The 20,451-nt window shown below is 55.0% G+C and overlaps 1 protein-coding gene across 1 annotated transcript in view; it reads left to right on the forward strand.

The window, feature by feature from the left end:
- The first annotated feature begins 4,526 nt into the window (after positions 1 to 4,526).
- The window catches only part of PHF21B (PHD finger protein 21B), a 96,361-nt gene continuing 80,436 nt past the window's right edge, over positions 4,527 to 20,451 (forward strand). Inside the window, exons 1-2 of the mRNA XM_060112949.1 lie at positions 4,527 to 4,814; positions 5,678 to 5,743. Of these exons, the coding sequence (XP_059968932.1) occupies positions 4,761 to 4,814; positions 5,678 to 5,743 (120 nt within the window). The 5' untranslated portion in view covers positions 4,527 to 4,760. The remainder of the gene's footprint in view (positions 4,815 to 5,677; positions 5,744 to 20,451) is intronic.

Genomic DNA, 20,451 nt, shown 5'->3' on the forward strand with positions numbered 1-20,451 from the left:
AGAAATGCGACTGTGGATCAACGAAGGTTTTTGCAGGCAAAAGCTTTGAGACTTCTTGGAAAAAGTGTATTTGAAACAAAAATTTCAAACTGTAGTCAACCAATGTCTGGCTGATATCCATGAGGCGAACCCAGGAGGCCGGAGCTCCAGTCTGTCTCCCCCCTCACCTTGAACAAGGTCTTTCCACTGAGTGCTGGGGCAGGAAGGGCCCTTACAGGTCAGAGAGGGGAAACACCACCCAGGTATCCCTGGTCAGGGAACTAAGATCCCACGTGCCGTGGTCAAAATAAATGGAAAAAAAAAAAGCGGGAGCGGGAGTGGGTGGGATTTGGACACAGGCACACAGGGTGGAGGCCACGCGAAGACCTAGGCAGACGTCAAGGTGATGCATCTACAAGCGAAAGAGCGCCAAAGATGGTCAGAAAACCTTCAGAAACCAGGGGAGAGGCCTGGAACTGTCTCCCTGGGAGCCCTCGGAAGGAACCTGCCCTGTGCACACCTTGATCTCGGATTCCGGCCTCCAGACTATGAGAGAGTAAGTGTCTGTTGTTTAAGCCTCCCCGTGCGCGGTGCTTTGTTACGACAGTCCAGGAAACTTCCACAGGGGCCCTGTAGTAAGTGTTAATTTCTGCTCTGGACCAATCAGCCACACGGAGTTCCTCAAACTCACTTGAGCCAGGCTGCATCCAGAGTGGTTGGATCCCTGTACTAAGAGGCTGTGGGAGGGATTAAGTGAGCACCACCAGTGGACAGATGCTTAAGAGAAGAACTTCCTTTCTGGAGATCATTTCCTTTTTTTTTTTTTTTGAAAACAGCACTTTTAGGAAAAAATATATCTATAAGTCTGCGTTCAGAGCAGAGGCCCTGAACACTGCAGGGCGAGTGGGTCCTGTCTGGTACCTGGAGGAGGGGATGGGCAGCCCTTCCTCCAGTGTGTCAGTGAGGGTCCAAGGGGTGGGGACTGTGCTGTGCTGGACGTGTGTCCAGGGCATTCGTGGCGCCCCAGGTCGTGTCCCTGTGACCATGAGCAGGTCCTGGTAGCTCCTCTGTGCCTGCGTTTCCTCACTCGGTGGGGGGTGATCATCACTCCTGCCCTCCCCGGCCTCTGGAGCTGCTGTGTTGGTGGCATCAAGCAGACTCTCCGAGGGCCAGGGCGTGGAGTTGACAAGGGATGTCAACGTGTTTCTGGAGTGCCGTCCACGTGCACAGCCCCCCGGGGGGAATTCTGAGGCCCCAAACGTCCTGAGTTTCCTCCACCACCAAGTGTGATGCTTATTTGGCAGGAAACCTTGCCCTGAGCTGACAGGAGGCTCTTCACTGCTCTCATTCCACTTCTGGTGAGTAGAAGTGCATCTGGCTGTGGAAATACAGAGGTTTGATTATTGAGGAATGAGACGACCTGCTGGAGAGGTGAGGAATGTTTGGTACACACTTCAGGTGACTATTAAAATCTGAGAAATTTTGGTCACTGTGTATCAGAACATACCTGGCCCCGTGCTGGGTGCTTGCTAGACATCGTGCCGTCTTCTTATGAGCAGACGCAGGAGCGAGGGTCCCAGAAACCGCCCAAGAGGCCAGAGAGCTGCGGGGCAGTGGGACCTGGAGTAGAGCCTGTGCCTGCTCAGTGGAACTAAACTGTGTGTGGGATTCCTGGGGCCACTGTAACAAGGTACCCCCGACTGGGGAAGGGGCACTTAAAACCACAGAAATGTTTTTGTTCACAGTCTGGAGGCCAGAAGTCCTAGATCAAGGTGTCAGCGGGGCTGGTTCCTTCTGGAGGAGAATCCTTCCCAAGTCTCCTGCAGCTTCCTGTCGTTCGACAATCCTTGGCGTTCCTTGGCTTACAGACGCCAACCTCTGTCTCCGTCGTCACAGGGCCTCCTCCCTGTGTGTCTCTCTCTGCTCCCCTACTTATAAGGACACCAGTCACATTGGATTGAGGGCCCACCCTGATCCAGTACAACTTCATCTTAACTAATGACCAGAAGTGTGTATGATGTGGGGCTGGAGAGAGGAGAGGATGGCTCCAGGAACTGATGGGTGGGGCTGCTGAGCTCAGACTAGGATGTGTTGAGTGGAGATGCCCAGCAACATCCAAGGGGATGCACCGGGGCAGCTGGGGTACAGGTCTGAGCCTGCCAGTGTCCGGCAGGTGTCTCCCAGGCACGATACCGCTCAGCCTCTGAGCTGGTAGGCAAGTGACTGGACAGGGTCTGGCCACCCACTTTGCAGGAAGCAGAGTGACAGTCTGTCATGCTGCTGTTGGCTTGATGGCTCGACGCGGGGAAGCAGTTACTTTTACTCTGGGGCAGAATGTCCCCCTTGCTAAGTAAGCTCTTCACGGTGAGTCTTCAGAAGGAGGAGTGAAGAATTGATGTGTAGAAATTAGAAGAAGTTCCCAGAAAAGGTGGCATTTGAAGTGACTCTTGGGGGATGAAGAGGATTTTAAAAAGTGGGTTCTGAGAGAAAGGGCATTCCAGACGGAGGGCATAGGGAGGGCACAGCATGGGCCAAGGGAGGGTGTCCCGGCGTGCAGGATGCTTTCAGGGAAAAGTGTGTCTGAAGCAGCAGCACAGGACTCCTTGTAGGTTTTGTAGGTTTTGTTTTTGTTTTTGTTTTTGCTTTTTCTCCACATGATCAGTTCCTTCACTGTCAGAGAGCACCCAGTCCTAGGCCTTTGTCACTTGCTCAGGAATTAGGTAACTGAAAACAACAGAGAAGAGGATCATTGACGGAAACTTGCAAACAGCACCATTTCCCAGCCAGACTCTGCCTGAGGCTGTGTAGGTCATGGACAGCTTGAATATCCTCTCTGTTGATTTAATTACATACATGGCCAATGAAATGATTATGAAATTTCACTGAAAAGCCAGTGACATTTACAGTGATTACAATAGGAACCCTCTCGCATGCACTCTCCCTCTGGCCCTGGGAACACTGGTCCCTGGGCAGTCCACTTTCCCTGGCTGGCGTCCAGGCCAGCTAAAGTGCTAAGTAGAGGGGACACCATCTAAGTTGGGCTGAACCTGGAGTGGAAGGAGCCAGAGTCAGACTTTTTGTTTTGCATTTGGTGAGCCCTGCTTTTCCCCAGCTGGCGCTAGACGAAACCGATGACAGCACTTAGCACACGCATTAGTTTTCTGAGTTTTTGACAAAGCTCACAAAGTAATCAGTGATTCCTCACTGAGTGTTTCCCAAAGGCTAGGTGCTGGCGGTGGGGAGAAGCCCCTGGTGTTTGGGGGGCCCAAGAAACACAGAAGTCACTTGTGGCAAATGTCCTGACTAGGAGGTCAGAACAACACTGGGGTCCCGACCTGAAAAAAATTCCAACAACTTCTGCTGACAGTAGAAGCAAGGGGCGGCATGTTGGCACATGCTGAAAGGGGCCATTTGTTAACTGCCTGTGCCTGGGTATTTTTTGTGCTGCAGAGGAATACGAAGCTATAATGATTTATCGGTGTAAATGTTTAACGTTTACTTTGAGTAATACGGTTGCACCATTTCTCCCCAGCATCTCTCAAACATACCAGGATGCTACCGATACGGCACAAAGCTTTCCGACGTTAATTGGTAAAGATGGTAACTCCACGATGCTAATCGACTCGGAGACATTAACCTCCTGGCTGCGGGGCTGGGAGTTTTGAAATGCGATCTCGGCAGCTGTAGTTATAACTGTTTAATGTCATATTGACCGGGCACGTTTACGATTTTTAACAACAGTCTTAAAAAGTCCAATGACATCTGTTGAGAGTTTAATTGTGAGTGTAAAAAAAATCATTAAAGGAACAGTCAAGAGATCAATTTTCATACTGTTTAAATAACACGGTGGCCATCAGGCGGTGGCGGAATCTGGCGACATGAGTAATTTAATCTCCCAAGTCGCAGCGCCAGTGCACAGGAGGCAGTAGGGGAGGGAGGCGGACGGAGACAGAGAAAGAGGGAGCAGGGGGAAAGAGGGGTCGGCGAGAGCCAGAGGAGAACAGAAATGGAAAAGTGGACATTTCCCCTCCCACCGGAAAGTATCTCCAACCCCGGCCTCAATCTGGGCGTCCGGTTTTCCTCGGGTTTGGCTGGGGGCGGGGGCAGAAAAGAGGAGGAACGGCTGGCGCGAGAGGTCCGGGGGCTGGTGCCCCAAGCCCCGGACTCGGGAGTTTGCGCCCCTCCGCGCCGCCACTTTTGTTCTGCGCTCCAGGCGCCGGGCCGCGGCGGGGCGGCAGTGCGCACGCGCGGGCGGGGCGGGGGCGGGGCGGGGCGGGCGGCGGGCTCCGGCACCGCCCCCCGCCGCCCCGGCCCGCTCCATCCGGGCACTGCCGAATTAGCATCGTGCCGCGGCACAACTTTGCCGAGGCCCAGCGAGATACAGGCGCACGCGCCGGAGGAAATATAGTCCCTGCTGGCTGGCGGCTCTCGCGGGCGGCGGCGGCGGCGGCGGCGGCGGCGGCGGGCGCGCGCGGGGCTGCGCGGGGCTCCCGGCGCCGGGGGGCCATGCGCCGGGCCGCGCCGGCAGCCTGGGGACCCGGCGCAACTTGCCGGGCAGCCTGAGGAGTTGGGGCGGCCGCTGGCTCGGCGCCGCGGCGCCCGGCCGCCTTTCTTCCCCCTCGCCAGAACCCGCCTCCCTTTTGGCCGTGGGGGAGGGGGCTCGTGTCCCCCCCCTCCCCAGAGACCCGGTCGGCCCCCGTCCGCTCCAGCCCCCGCGGAGCCGCGCAACTTCCCCGGAGCCGGGGCCAAAGTGAGCGCAAAGTGCTGCCCAAGTTGCCGGGATGGAGCTGCAGAGCCGGCCCGAGGCGCTCGCCGTGGAACTCGCGCGCCACCAGGTAGGCGGTCGGGGGCTGCGGGCCTGGGGTCGGGGCTCCAGGCACCGGAGACCCGCGTCCTCTTCCCCGTCGCAGGGTCTTCCGGGCTGGAGGGGCTCGGAGGGGCCCGGAGGGGCCCCTCCTTGAGCCTGCCCCAGGGGCGGGTGGAGTATGTACATGAACTGACCCCCCTTTGGGCTTCCCCTCTGCCCCCCCTTTCGTACAATCCTGCACAGTTTGGAGGTCGAGGGCCCGTGGGACCCGAGCCTGGTGTCTTCTCTTTCTCGAGCAGGGTCTGCAGGACAGGGGTCCCGGGAGGGGACCCCTTGGTGCGCCTGCCCGGGGTGCGTGTGAGAGTGTGTGCGCCGACCCCCTCCGGCCCCCATACCCCGGTGCAATCCTGCACAGTTTGCAAAAGTAGTTTTGGCGATTGTTGCTCGGGCGAGCAGCGGCGTGGCGGCCGGAGCCCGAGCGGTATTGCGGCGTGCGCGTGTGTGTGTTGGGGAGATTAGGACGCGACTTGAATATTTATGAGCTTTGCTCGACACGGACTCGCCGTGTTTACTTGGCTCTTTGTTCCTCCCCCCTCCCCCGGCACACACTCACACTCACTCGCACACGTACCCCGGCCTGCAAACTTGCACGGCTCGGGCCGCGCCGCCGGGTGGCCACGGCCCCCGCCCCGCCCCGCGAGCTGCCCAGATGCGGCGGCAGCCACAGGTAAGCGGCCCCGTGCGGCACTGCCCGGCCGCCGCGCGTGCGGGTCGCGGCCGGGGGAACTTGGGGCGCGCGGCTGGCGGCCCGGGGGCTGCGGCCCGCGGAGCTCCGGGCGCACTTGACGCCCGGGGCGGCCGGCCTGAGCCCGCTCCTCCGTGTTTCCGCAGAACGGCGACCTCAAGAAACAGCTCCACGAGAGGCAGCCGCGGATCGCCGCGCTCAGCGACAAACAAGTAAGCGAGCTGGAGCCTGCCCCCCGCCTCCCGCCCGGGGTGGGGAGGAGGGGTCGCCGGGCACTTTGGCAGCACCCTGAAAAGTGCCGGCCTCGGCGCCGCGCGCTCAGACTCCCAAAGGAGTCTCTCCAGCCCTCAAAGTTACCCGCCCCCCCTTTTCTGGAAAGAAAGAGCCGGATTCTTGGAGGCCGAGGGGGGAGAGCGCGGTTCTCGCGGTGGCCGAAAAAGAGAAGCTGCACTTAAAAGGCGGCGAGCAGCCCGGCGTCCATTTTGAGTTGGTGGACATGTTTTTGGAATGTGGAAATTTCTCCCGGCTCAGTGTCCCCCCGCCTCACGCTGTTGTGAGGGTGGGGGGAGAGGGGGCGGTAATTCGGGCCTGGACACCAAACTACTTGGAAGCGATTTCTGGGTTCCGTTGCAAATCTTATTTAAAGAATCGTTCCTCCGGGCTCCCCTCCCCTCCACTTCTCCAGCATCACTTTTATTCTTGGAACCTGACGCCAGCTCCCGGGGAACAAAAGAAAGGCGCCCCCAGGACCCCCCCAGTTCTGCCCCAACTTTGGTCTCCGGGCATCAGGTGTAGACTGGGACACGCAAGAAGCTCCTTGCGATGGGGGGCACGGCCGCCGACCCCTCCCGGACCCTCGGCGAGGAAAAGTTGTCCATTGTGACTTAGTTGCGCTGAGCTCAGCGGTAGGGGTTTCAGCACCACGAACAGATGCCGCCGCCGGAGCGCGGCCGGCCGCGCGCCCCCGCCCCCTCCCTCCCCGCCGCTCGCTCCCCTCCCCCTCCGCCCCTCCCCCTGCGCTCCCTGCCGGCACACGCACTCCCGCCCCTTCCCCGAGCCGCCCGGAGCCGAGAACTTTGAGCGGCGCAGCCAATGGCGCTCTCGGGGCTCCGAGGCTGGCGGGGGCGCCGGAGCCCTCCCCGCTGCCCCCTCTCCTCCCTCCGCCCGCCCCGCGGGCCCGCCCCCGCCCCGCCGCGCCCCCGGGCCATCGATCGCGCTTCCTTCGGAATGCCGGCCGCAGCCGTCAGCATCAAACTTGGCCCGCGCTGGCCCCCGCCCCCGCACCGGCCGCTGAGCTGGCCCCCTTCTTCCTCCCCCGACTCCCGGTGGGGGCGGTCCGTGCAGAAGCCCCCTCCCCGGAGGGATTGGCGGTGCGGGGAGAGACGTGGACGAGACTGGCGGGGGAGAACTCGGAGGCCGGGTGTTCATTTCGAGTCTTTAAAGTTGAAAAGTGGTGGGAGGGGGCGCGCGGGAGATGAGGGGGCCGGGGGTTGCGGAAAGAAAGATGGCTCTTCCCGCGGGTCCGCGCCTGGTTGGGGGCGCCCGGCTGGACGGGAGGGTTGGGACGAATGCATTAACCCCTTTCTGGCGGTGCCGCGGTCCCCCTCCCCGGCCGCGCGCGCCCGCCCGGCCCGCGCCCCCGCTCAGGAGTGGAAGCTTCCATTCCCGCCGGAGGCGGGGGGCCGGCGCGCGGCCCCGGCGAAGTCGGGAGTTCGCGGGGGGAGGGGACCCAGGCCCGGCATTACCATTTTGATTGCTTTGATGCCATTTTTGGAGGGGGAGGGGTTGGAAGACCCTTCTCCGCTGAGCACAAAGATGTTTAATCACTGTATGGAATCAAATCAAATACTTTCTTTAAAAAAAAAAAATCCACCACCAAATCTGGTACAGTGTGATAGCCGAGGGTTACTAAGCCTTTTTTTCACTGGGTAAAACGGCAAGTTGTTGACTCTTATGCTCGGAGTAGAAGATTTAAAAGAGAGAGAGAAAATCCAATAATCCGGCAGCTTTTATCGCAACAATGTCTCTTTATGTGTGCTTCTACATGGCAGTAGTTTTACTGTTTGGAGTGGCTTTTCGGAGCTTAGGTTTGATCATTTCTGTATTGTAGCAACTATTTCAAGGCTGTTTAAATTTTTATGGTGATAGTAAATGAGTGGCTATTTATTATCTGTCATGCTTGAATTTAGATGAGGCAGAGAGAAACATTTGAAAATCATGTTTGAAGGTTGCGGTGCCGCTCGGCGAAGGAGCTGTCCTACTCCAGGCTGCCTTTGCCTTTAAATTTGAACTCGGAGAAGGATGCTTGTGAACGGAATGTACCTCCATCTTTTTGTGTGTGTGTGAGTGTGTGTTTAAAAAGAAAGAAAGAAAGAAAAAACCAAAAACTTTTGTTCTCTGGCCTTTTAAAAATGTTTCTCTTTTAAATGACTAAAAATAACATCCGGTAAGTATCCAGCGTTTGTCCTGGCCATTGGAACTCGTGTTTGTATCTGTAAGTGTGTTGTTTTTCCTTCTTCCTTTGTGGCATTTTATATAGCAAGGGCTCATAAAAGAGGGAGGGAGGGCCTGGGGCTGTGGTGTAGCATGCTAATAAAGCTGCCTTGTCTCTCCCAAGCTCCGCGGTGAAATCCTTCAGAGGTCACCTATGAAATGAGTTGGGCAGACTTAACATTTACTGTCTGTCTCTCCTTGGGAGAGTTTGGTGGAGATTGGCAGCTTGGCTGGGGAAAGGTCGATGCATGAGCTCTTGGAGGTGATTCGGGCTGCACCCAGGGCTTTGAAGAGGAGCAGTAGGCTCTGCTTAGTCACCCCAGCGCCTGCCCAGGAGGAGCTGAAATGCCAGATCAGGGATTAAAAAACCAGTGTTTCAGAGTTTGCTTTTAACTCAGCAGAATAGTAAAGGTAGTGTCCCTTTAGTGATGTGCTTGGGGAAAAACTCACACCATCTTCATCTCGGGAGATGTGGTTTTTGTCCTGCTCCCGCTTGGAATATGGGATAGAGAGGTTACGTTTCAATTAAAAGTGCACATGAGGATGATGAGCTTGATAGTAAAACGGACAGATGACCCCATTATCCACATTTGTTAGAGATACAATAGCAGCGAGTAATACCTTTTGGTGCCTAGCCACCAATTTCCCATTCATGCCCTTGGCACTGGAATTTATTTAGTTATTTCTAGAAACATGGACAAGTGCTTAAAGATGTTTATCAAGGACTCCTAGAAGAAGATGGGTTGTTTGTTGGTCAGAAGTAGAGAGATACAAATTCTGTGTAAGTGTCCAGCGTTTCTCCCACCATTGGTGGACTAGGGGATAAACAAGAAACCAGTTTCTAAAGGACTGTGCTATTTGAAGACAGAGTTCATATTTTTTCCTTAAAAAAAAAAAATAAAGAGAGAGCTGTGGGGCAGTTGGTCAGATCTGAGTTGTGAGCCAGCCCGCTTTGGCTAGGCTGCATTCCCAGGTGTGGCGGCCCCTCACCACTGGGTTGTGATTCCGGTGGAAGATGGACCCCTTCCTTGTCTTTAACAAGATATGATGTGTGAAGACTTCATTAGTTGCTCCAGTGGTTTTACACCGTGAATTTGCAGCACATGCAGAGAGGCAGTAACATTTTCATCTAAATTGTCAAGCAACAAGCACTTCCGTGTAAATAACAGACCCATCATAAATCCTGGAGGGTTTGTGTTTTTTTCCTCCCTCTTTGGAGTTCTCGGCACAACATGTAGATGCCACATGAAGCAGGCATCTTCAGGCCTGAACTTCACGCAAGTTCAGCTTCACCACAGGGTGAGAGGAGCCTCCTGTATCAACTGCAGTCCGAGCTGGCGTGGCGGAGCGCACTGGCCTCCACCCCAGTGAACTTGGGGCCTTGTGTGCTGCTCCATCCGTCGACTTGATGGACTCTGGATTCTAAGGGGATGTCCTCAAGTGCAGCGATAAAAATATGTCTTCTTGAAAGGTATTAAGTATGTGGCATTCGCCCAGGCGCTGAATCACATCTTCGCTGTGATTCACTAGCTATTGTACATTGGACACCAGAGGGATTCCACAGTGGAAGCGTCCACCAAACAAAATTGCAGGGTGGGTTTATTCTGAAAGCTCCCCAGTTGTTTTCAGTCCTTCAGTAAAAGGATGTGCCATTGTCCAAGCTCTGCCCCCGAGTCTGCTCTCATCCAGGAGGCTAAATTTTAATCGTCCTGACCTAGAGTTCAAGATCTCATTCTTAAAATAGCACCATTACATGTGAAAGAGAAAAGTAATGCTGCCTCTCCAAGCTCCGCCTCTCATATTCTGGAAAAGAGCATGGGGTTGAGACAGCAGGGGCCCAGTCCTGGCTTCGCCCGCTGCCACCTGCTTGGCCTTGACCCCTGACTCCCCCTCCCATGGCCAGAGTCTCCCAGACCCACACTTTGAGCCATATTCCTGGGGCCCCTCTTCCCCTCCATCTGTCCACCCCTCTGGTCCCTCCCCCATCATCTCTTAGCTGGAAGATGACAGTAGCCTCCACACTGCATCCACTTAAAAAAAAAAAAGCTTTATTGAAATCATGTATCGCATAATTCACCCATTTAAAGTTTACAATTAAGTATTGTTTTGTACGTTCACAGATATTTGCAGCCGATCACCACCATCGATTTTAGAGCATTTTCCTCATCTCAGAAAGAAACCCTTTGGGTATCATCCCTGCTGCACATCCCATCCCCAGACCCTAAGCAACCGCTAATGTACTCTCTGTCTTTATAAATCTACTTTTTATTGCTATAGAGTTACTCTTTCTGGACGTTCATGTGAATGGAGTTATGTAACATGTGGTCTTATCTGACGGGCTTCTTTCACTGAGCGTAATGTTTCAGGGTTCATCCAAGTTGTAGCGCGTGTCAGTACTCGATTCTTTCTTACGTCTGAAGAATAGTCCATTGTATGGGAGACTGCGTTCTGCATCCATTCACCAGCTGATGGGCACTGGGGTTGTTTCCACCTTTAGGCTCTTGTGAAGAGTGTACTGCGTTTCCTCGCGCCCCCTCTGGTTCATCCTCCACCAGAGTAAGTGTCTTAAAACTTGAACAGGATCACGGTGCTCCCTCGCTTGAGACCTTCCAGTGGTTTTCCGCTGCTCTCTGTGGGGGCTGACCCTGCCCCCCTGCTCGGCCCCCGACACTGCGGCTCCTTGGCTGTTACCCAGCAGGGCCTCGGGTACCGCGAGCATATTCCTGCTCTGGAGACTGCTGACCGTTATCCGTCCTCATCTTTTCATAAAAGTCCGATGTCTCTGCTAGACCATAAGTCCCTGAGGAGCAGGGGCTGTGCTGCTCCGCCCCCTCCCCCCGTGTTCTGAGAGCAGTGCCTTGTCGGGCTGGATGCCTGTGGGTTGAACGAGCAGATGACTGTAAGAAGATAGGTGTGCGATCTGTGCTGATGAGAAGCGTGGCCCGAGAGGAGCCCCTGGGAGTCGTCCTTTGTAGGCTTGTAGTAAACAGAGTTTTAAAATCATATGTTTGGATTGAGCAGGCAGAGATGAATAAGACTAGAAGCTCCCTGGTCTCGGAAACCTCACAGGAGAGCGAGGTGCAGGTAACCATGTGTCAAGGAAATTCCAGAAAAGTTCTGTGAAAACCATGCCTTGCGGGCCCCTGGAGATGGAAGACAGCTTCCTGGGGGAGAAGGGTCCCCAAGGACGCCTGGGGTCGTGGACAGGAGGAGCCGGTGGCCCAGCTGAGGGCTAATGGCCTGAGAAAACCTGCAGGTGCTGGCGAGTTTCTGGCAGTGGAACCATGGGAGAGAGACAGACAGACAGCAGAGAAGGCAGGCTGGGGCCGGAGCCAGCAAGGCACCGAATGCCAGGTGAAGGGCCTGGGTTTTGTGCCAGGGCTGGGAAATGGCCGGGGGCTTTCAGGGCTCTGGTGCTGAGGGGAGATTAGAAGGGAGAAGCGTGAAGGAGGCCTGAACCCACTCCCAGCTTGGCCCAGCCGTGTGAGCTCCCTGATGTCTGTCACCTGCGTAGGAGGCTCTTGCAGGGATGGTGGCACCCATGTGTGACGTGGGAGAGGAGAGGAGGCTGCTGGACCCGGGGTGACTGGCACATAACAGGCTGTGAGGGCAGGGACTTGTGCTAAACCTCCCCCTCCTGCCTTCACCAGAGCTTCTTAGGGCTGAGAAGTTAGTGGGGGGACACTTCTGGAACCCTCTAGAAGATGACTCGGTGGGCATCTCTGCGCGATTGGTTTAAGGGAAAAAAATGTGTGTGTGTATAACATATTTACATTTATAGGTTATATTTTTATTGTTGACTTTGTTTTTTTACTGTTTATAAAGTGTATAATAACAAATAGTAATTACAGTTGACCCTTGAGCAACGTGGGGGTCAGAGGTGGCGACCTTCTGCACAGACACTGTGTATATAGTTGGTCCTTCATGTAAGGCAGGGCCTCTGTATCCGTGGATTTAGCCACCCGTAGATCACATAGGACTGCAGTATGCACTACTGAAAAAATCTGTGTGTAAGTGGACCCGCATATAAGTGGACCCGCGCAGTTCAAACCCACGTTGTTCAAGGGTCAGCTGTGTATTGATTTGTGCCAATAAATATGCGTGAAGTCTATGCAGTGTATATAACATCAGTTGACAATTTGTCCAGGATTATATTACCAAAATGAGAGGAAGAATTTGTTGAAATAAGACAAATAATTACCACGCCCCTGCTAAAGTAAAATCTTGCTGAGGAAGGCAGTGATTCTTGCTATTATTTCTGTAACATTAGGAGCTAAGGAAGAATTCGACTTTTAACAAAGTTTTTATTGTAAAAGCAACACCTGCTCGTTGGGGAAAAAATTCGCAGCGCAGATGTGAGAGTCATAAAGCGTGACCCCTCTTCTGCCCCATCCTACGTGTGGACGAGAGCAGCGCTGGCTCTGAGGTGTGTTCGTAGGATGTGTTCTGTGCGCACGTGGCGTCTGTAACATGGGTAAACATGCTTAGTGGATATGCTACTAAGCATGCTATGCCTAAACTTGCTTTTGACACTTGACATTGTGTTCCGGACATCTCTTGGGACCAATGCAGTTTAATTCCTCAAACATTTAATAATGGGCTCCTGCCTGGTGGAGGATGCTGGGGTGATGGTGGGTGATGTGCTGCTGTTAGTAATAGCGGCATCTCATGTTATAAGGCTTTACCCTTGCGAAGTGGTTTTCCTTGGTCTCTGCTTGCAGAAAGTTTCACATGTAGTTGGGGAGGCTGGCGTATCCACCGTTACCTCTCCCGTGAGCTCTCTGCAGGAGAGGTTTAGCTCGTGGGCTCAGCCAGCAGCAGACGGGGTGATGTGCTGTGATGAGGTGCATGGGATCGCTCTCTGGAGGTGACATTCGCACCTGTGGAGAAGCAGAGACATTGCACACCCAGCGCCCTGCTATCTGCAGCACTGATATTCTTCAGTGCGTCTGTTCCATCGCGTCTTTTTATTTGATTGTCGTGATCGTCTCACGGCTTGGGTCAGGTGGGGCAGGTGAGAGAAGGGCAGCTTCCCAAGGTCAGATGGCTTGGGACCCTGGAGAGGGTGCCCTCTGTTCAGTCCCTGCCTGGCCTCTAGCTGGCCCCCTGCCTCTAGGGTCTGACAAAGCGTAGCTGGAAGAGCAGAGGCCTGACAGTCAGGACACCAGGGCTCCTATCCCAGCTCTTTGCCTCTGGCTGTGTGGCCTCGAGCAAGTCATTCTGCTTCCTTGAGCTCTGTTTCCTCTCTGTAAAGTGGGTGTAGTAGTTGTAGAAACTACCTCACCGGGTTATTGAGATGAAATCAGGTCGAAGATGAGAAAGTGCATCTAAACTACTGAGCAGAGCAAAGGGGTTGATCTGAAGAGAACTGTGTTGGCTGCCTCAGTGACCCCAGGACACTCCTGACACGCCCTGCCCTGCACCTGGGGGGCTGGAGCCTTCGCACTGTTGCTGGTCCCTCCTGGTAGAGGTTGACGGTGACTGCGCCGCCTTCTCTGCCAGTCCAAGGAGTTGGCTCTGATACGTTAGCCTCTTAAAACACCTGCTGTCGGAACTGTAGGATTGATTTCAATCAACTTTGAATTTTTTCAAGGCGATGACTCTGATGATAACTTTGGTAATCCCATGATGCCTCATTAGAGCTGCTGGCTATGATGATTAGCCCTGTGATTTAGCGGGTTTTTCCTCCAACGCCTTTGTCTATTCAGGACCGAATTGCGGGCTTGCCGCTGTTTCTGCTCCACTTGCACGAGCTGATGCCTGAACGTGGCTGCTGTCCGGTCTGCCAGCGAGCCCGGCTCGGGGCCTGAGCACGTGGTGGGGGGCCCTGCCTGTGGGGCAGCGTCTCCGGGCGCACCCTGGTCACGCACGGAGGGCTTGAGGAGGCCCCTTTGCGGCGTGTCTGTTGGCTCGCCCTCCGAGGCCCTTGCCGCAGACATGGGAGGGCTTTGGGGGAAGAGATGGTTTTCTGGAGGAGGGTGCAGCTGCTGTTCATCTTCTCCACACTGTTTAGAATTTACAGCTTTTAAGGAAATATAACTCTGGATTTGACTTTCCTTGCAGAAGAGTCCCGCTAAGAAGGCTTTTCACTTTTGTCTCCGAGAAGCATGTAAGAAAGAGGCTAAGCACGGGCTTTACAACTGGGGAGACTAGGGTTGTAAACCCCGCTCCGTGCTTTGAAGGCTGTAAAATGGGGTAACAGTGCAGCGCCTGTGAGACAGCCGAGAGCTGGCGTGTGGGGTGCCCGGGAAACGACACGGACGTGGCGCTGGCAGGATTAAATGAGATGAGACGTGACACTCGGGCCATGGTGAGCCCTCAACAGGTGGGATGCGGGCGTCACAAGTCACAGCTTTCCCATCTGATGCTGACCCTGGGCCAGGCCCCTTCTAGTGCTCTCCACGGACCAACTCGGTCACTGTTCACACAGCCCTTTAGGGAAGGCCCGCTCTTAATTACTGTTTTACTTGGGGGATGGCTGAAGCCCAGAGAGGTTGAGCGGCTTGTTGACATCACACGGCTGGCAAGGGGAGGAGCTGTGGTCCAGTTCTGGGCCCTTGTGCCCTTGTGATCTTAGCCCCTACGCTGGAGCCTGTGGCGGAGACATGACAACACTTTGTGCCCTGCATATGAAAAGTTTGGTGTGTCACGTAACTCCAGGGCATGTGTTCCAGTAAAAGGAAATGGAGATAGTATGTCAGAGAGAACCACCAGCAGGTTAGCAGCTGTTTGTGATAACGAGTGGGAATTTCACCCTGAAGTGGAAGGTCGTGGAACTTGGGAGGGGGCCTGGGTCTGCATCCGGTCTCTGCCTCTGGCACCGGGCTGGGGAGTGTGGGGCAGGCTGGGTGAAGTGAGGGGTCTCGGCAGTGCAGAAGCTGAGCCAGCGGCGGGCGGGAGGTTTGGACTTGACCCCGAAGCAGATACTCCTCCACCCCCTGCTTTGTCATCCCCGCTGTGGCCTGAGCCCCTCTCTGGCTTGGCTACTTCAATATTTCCTGTTATCACTGTTGTTGTTGTTTTCTACTTTAAGGTGGAGGCATCTTTCTCATTTTGAAACGGCCTCTATTCTCCAAAGGAACCAACATGCTTCCTTAAGTTTTTTTTTTTCCCTTTGGGTCATTACTTATTGTTTAGTAGTAGTTTCCGAGTGTGTGATGAGAAATGCTGATGCAGCTTTGTTCTGGTGATGACCTCTGACTGCCACCAGCGGGCGTCCCTGAAGCCTCAGATGGGCTGTGCTTTGCTTTTTTTTTGGCTTGGCACCTGTGTTGATCTTGTTAAAGCACAGCAGAAAGAAGTACATCCATGGGGAATTTTTTTTTCTTTTTTTGTTCAGGGTTGAGTGGTCCTTAGCCCCCAGGTAAGATAAGGTCAGGTTGTGTGGGTCCTTGTCTCAAAGTGGGAACAGTGCTGTTTCCCAAGCAGGGTTGTCCCAATGGTCAATGAGGACGTGTGTCTCGAGTTCCAGGTGTAATTCCTGGCTGGCCTGCAGCGGGGCAGCTGAGTAATAGGGGAGCTGTTATCAGCATAGTTTATTAACAGTCATATGAGAAACAGGGACCTGGCAGTGCCCCAGAGATGCAACTGCCATGGAGAAGTAGACGGGCAACTGTAGCTTTTTGTTGGGACAGAGACTTCTGGGTTGCTTCTTTGTCTCCACAGACGGGTGTGTCCGCAGTTGGGACTGGGCCCTAAATTGGAATTTGGTCTTTGGACCCGAGACTTGGTCTGATGGTGTAAAACATAGGATGTGCAAGGCCGGGGGGCCTTTGCGGGGCACCTCCCCAAGCCCCCTTTTTCCAGCTGGAACTACGGCCCTGAGTAGAGGTGGTGATGGCACCCGGGGGCCCCGGGGGTCCCAGGGCTCCAGTCTTCCTGACCGCAGTGCAGCCACACGAGAAGCCCGTGGTTTTCCTTTAAGCCATTAAATTCTGTTCTCTGGTATTTTGTTTCAGAAGCGGCTTGCCCACAGGGGTGGCCGCTGTTTGAGACATGCTGGGGTCCCACACACGATGCCCTCGTGCCGACAGTGGGGCTGCTGGGGGCACAACACAGTAGTTTTCAGAAGGTGGTCATACTTTCAGAGCAGCTGGCTTCCGGTTGGCACAGGTCGGGGTCGCAGCTCTGGCAGGACACAGTGCATTCTGGAACTGTCCGTTTTATGAAACTTATTGCATCAAATTGACTGTCGATCTCTAGGTGCAGGTACATTGCAGGAAGCTGAGTACCTGCTGGGCCTGCTCGCCGCCCAGACTGCCTGCATGCGTGTCTGCACTGGGGGGTGGAGACCGGTTGTGGACGTGTGTATGGCCGAGGCCGTAACCTACACATTCACAAACGGGGAAGCGTCTATCAGATTTTGCAAAGTCACCCTCCAAAGTAGAAAAGGTGATAAAAAGCACTAATTTGGGTAGGGGTCAATCTTTAGGGGAAACAGTGGCTGCCTTTTGATCTCTTGGGTGGAGGCAGCAGAAAGTTACTTGAAATGGCAGGTGGGGGCCCAGCAGGCCATCGTGGGGGACACCGTCATCAGTTTGGGGAGAAGCTTTTTGCCCCAGGAAAGAGAACAAGGCAGGGATGGGGCAGGCAGAGAGAGGAAGGGAGAGGGGTGTGTTTCTTTTCCGTGTAACTCAGGCGGAAAGCCAATCTGCACATGTAAATGAACTTGAAAATGCAATTAAAAATATATACATATTAGAGACTGTGATCCAGAATTTACTGTGAGATGCAGGTTACCAGGTGACAAGCCGCATTCCTTACAATCAGTGACACTAACTCTTCTCCGTGATTAATGCGTCTCAGTGGTGATGAATGCACCCCAGATGACCGCCACATCATTCCTTAAGCTACTGCGCCGCTGAGTGCAGAGTTTTCTGTGCCTTCATCACCAACGTCCTTCTCCTAGCTGTCACTGCCAAGGGGACACGGGCTCAGGAAGTTTCCTCCAAGGGCTTGTCCTGGCTCGACGAGAGGTGACAAAACAGTCAGCCGTGTTGTTGTGGACAGAGGTCAGAGGAGCCCTGGATGCTGTTACGGCTGCAGGCGCTGGGAAGTGGGCACGTGGCAAAGAGTGCCCGGCTGGGTCTTAGAGCAGGATCTGGGGCCTGGGAGGCCAGGGAGGTGCGGCGTCCGGGGCTGGAAGGGGACAGGGTGGCAGAGCCCCTGTGTCTCGTGCTGCTTTGTGTGTCCTCTGGGGTGTGCCCACCAGCGTGTGCAGAAGTGAGCACTCAGATGGTGAGGGTGGCAGCCACAACTCGGTGCTGAGTTGCGACATTCGGCACATGCTACTGGGCGCCCAGTCTGCTGGGCACTGGGGACACAGCAGTGGACAGAATAGGCCCTTGAGATGTGCTCACAGTCCAAGAGGGGAAACAGACAACAGGCAAAAACCATCATAAATGAGTTATGGAGTTGGTAGGAAGGTGACCAGTGCTCTGGCAAAGGGTAGAGCGGGGGAGGTGTGCAGGGCTGGGGGCAGGTGGCTATTTTAAATAGGGTGTTCGAGAGGGGCCTCAGGCCTTGGAGCCAAGGCCTGCAGGAGTAGCTGGAGGAGTGAGCCCTGTGGCTCTCTGCAGGAAGAGTGTCCCAGGTAGAAGGAACAGCTCGTGCAAAGGCCCTGAGATGGGTCATGCCTGGCCTTTCCCGTGGAGGCCAGTGCGGCCGGGAGAGTGAGTGACAGGTGAGTGTGAGGGTGGAGGTCAGAGAGCTGATGGAACAGGGCGGCAACTGGCCTCTCCAGCACGGCTGACCCCCACCTTTAAATCACCGACTGGCCGTGATGAAGAAGAGAAAGCGGCCCTTTCATGGGGCAGAATTTTGACTAGACGCTGGAAGGTACCAGAAGGCCAATTTCAGCTCCAGGTCTGGCAGAATTCCCTTACAGAGGGATCTGCCTGGGGCTAGAATTAGTTGTTCTGAGACCTTTGACCGCCAAGGCAGCACCTCATAGCAAAGGGGAAGCGGCACCAACGCCAGTTGGGTGGGAGGCCAGGCTGGCTGGCCCTGTGCTGGGGCTCCGTGGTTCAGAAAAGCCCAGGCTCATCAGGGTTCCATCCCTGACCAATCCCAACCTGAGATGCTCTGACCCTCGCCGGATCACAGACTCTGACGCTGCGGGCGGGCTGGAGAGCGGTCCTGCTGAGGGCCGGGCCTGCTGGGGAGTCATGCCCTGCGGCGCGAGGGGACGGGGCAGGTGGGGCAGCCAGGCCAGCGCCACCCCTGCCATCACTTGGCGTGGGCCCCAGGCAGCCTGCTTTTTTGATTTTTTTCAAGAGGAGCCAGAAACCCATGCTTATGAGAAATCTGCAGTTTAGATGTGGGTGGTACGTTATGGCCTTTTCTAGACGCATTGGCCCAAAGGACACTCCACAGCCCAGACCGAACCTGCATCCTCTGGTCACCCTTCCGAGTCCCCTCGTCCGGCTCCATCAGGCTGGCCGTGATCTGGTAATTCCCTGCCTCCGTGTCCCCCGCTCACCATCCCGCGTGGTACCTACATTCAGAGCTATGGGGCGAGTTGGAGTCAGATCGTGAGCCCTGAGGTCCAGCGAGCCCACCGCCCCGGAGCCCCCAGCGCTGTTATGGGGGGAACAGTCGCTGATGCTGCGACTAGAGGGCCACTGAGTTTCTTCAAGAGCCTTCGTGTCTCATTTAGATAAAGAAGTGGCGCTCAAATATATTTCTGTAAATAAAACAGTCCCGCCCCCAGCCCCGGCCCAAGTCAGTGGCTTGTTGAAGTTAGTTTATTAATGAGCCTGCTGAGTGGGCTTGAATGGGGGCTGCGCTCTCATATCGCGGATCTAATTATAAACACGAGGGACGCTACCAAATAAGCAGCCTTTAAAGGGAGAAGAGTCTGACAGCTTGGTTTAAAGTGTCCTTTAATGAACTTCTTTGGCACTTGTATCTTAGCAACACATTTTATTACGTCCCGGTGCAGCTGGACTCAGGCACGGTAATTTATCCCCCCCCAGCTCCCCCCACTCTGACTTTCTTTGGTGACTGGAGGGAGGAATGTACTGACCCGGTTTTTCATGGCTGGGCTTGCATCCCTTCTGCTTTGTTTAGTTGATGAAAAAGGCAAACAGGGTGCCGGGAGCAGGGGACCTTGCAGGCCGGCAGGAGGGACGGTGGCCCCAGCCTGGAAGGTGGGCGGCTGCCCAGCTCGGATGCCTGTGTCGCAGGCTGCCTTGTGGACATGCTGAATCTCTCTCCAGCACACCCTGGGTTTGGGTATTTTTATCTGGACTTCTTTCCTGTTTTGACACTAATTTGGATACGGCGGAAGTAGGGACATTTGCAAATCTTTCCTCGTAATCAGCAAGCCTGTGAGTGGGGATGGGAAGTGTTCTAGATGAAGTGGACGTGGGGGAGGGCAGCACAGGAGCAGGGCTGGGGCACTGGGCTGGGGGGACCTTCCGGCCTGGCTGCTCCTCAGCCCAGGGACCTCGGCCGGTACTTCCCTTCCCTGAGTCTTAACTCTCTCTTGTCTGCTGTATGAGGCTCCTGCGGCTGCTGTAACAGAGCGCCACATGCCGGGCAGCTTAAATCTACTCCCTCCTGGTCTGGAGGTCAGAAGCCTGAAATCAAGGTGCCTGCACGGCCACGCTCCCTCCAGAGCCAAGGGGAGGATCCTTCCTACCGCTTCCAGCTCCTGCGGGCTGCTGGCGCTGCTGGGCTCGCGGCCGCACCACTCTGGTCTCTGCCTCTGTCTTCACGTGGCCGTCTTCCCTCTGAATCTGTGTCTTCTCTTCTTACAAGGACCCTAATCATTATATTTAGGGCCCCCCAATCCAGTATGATCTCAACTAATTATATCTGCAAAGACCCAATTACCAAATAAGGTCACACTCTGAGGTTTTGGGTGGATGTGAATTCTGGGGCGGGGGACACTGTTTAACCCAGTGTATCTACCAGTTGAAGCTAGTCACGCCTCCTCAGATTATGGTTGGGGGTCCAAGTAGGTGGAGGTTCCTCCCTGCTGACCCTGCCAGGGCCTCCTTCCCTACAGCCAGGAGCCGAGATGGAGAAACAAAGGTGACCTGCCCCGTTGCAGGAGTGGGCTGGCTGTGTCTGCTGAACACATTACCTTCTGGGGGTGGGAGGATGGAGCCTGCACTCTCCTGTGGCAGGTGAGAATGTGCCTTTACTTCTTCCAACAACTTTGAGTCCTACTCCCGTCCCCATTTTTTTAACTTTTTTTTTTTTTTTGGCCACACCACACAGCCTGCGGGATCCCAGTTCCCCGACCAGGGATCGAACCCAGGCCCCCCTGCAGTGGAAGCGCGAGTCCCAAACACTGGACCGCCAGGGAATTTCCACCGTCCCCATTTTTCAGGGGATGAAACTGAGGCTCAGAGCAGTGCAGTTACTCATCCAGGGGCTTAGCTTGGGCTGACATGAACTGGGGTGGCGTGGGTCCCCA

The sequence above is a fragment of the Mesoplodon densirostris genome, chromosome 11, assembly GCF_025265405.1.
Source record: "Mesoplodon densirostris isolate mMesDen1 chromosome 11, mMesDen1 primary haplotype, whole genome shotgun sequence".
Lineage (NCBI taxonomy): Eukaryota > Metazoa > Chordata > Mammalia > Artiodactyla > Ziphiidae > Mesoplodon > Mesoplodon densirostris.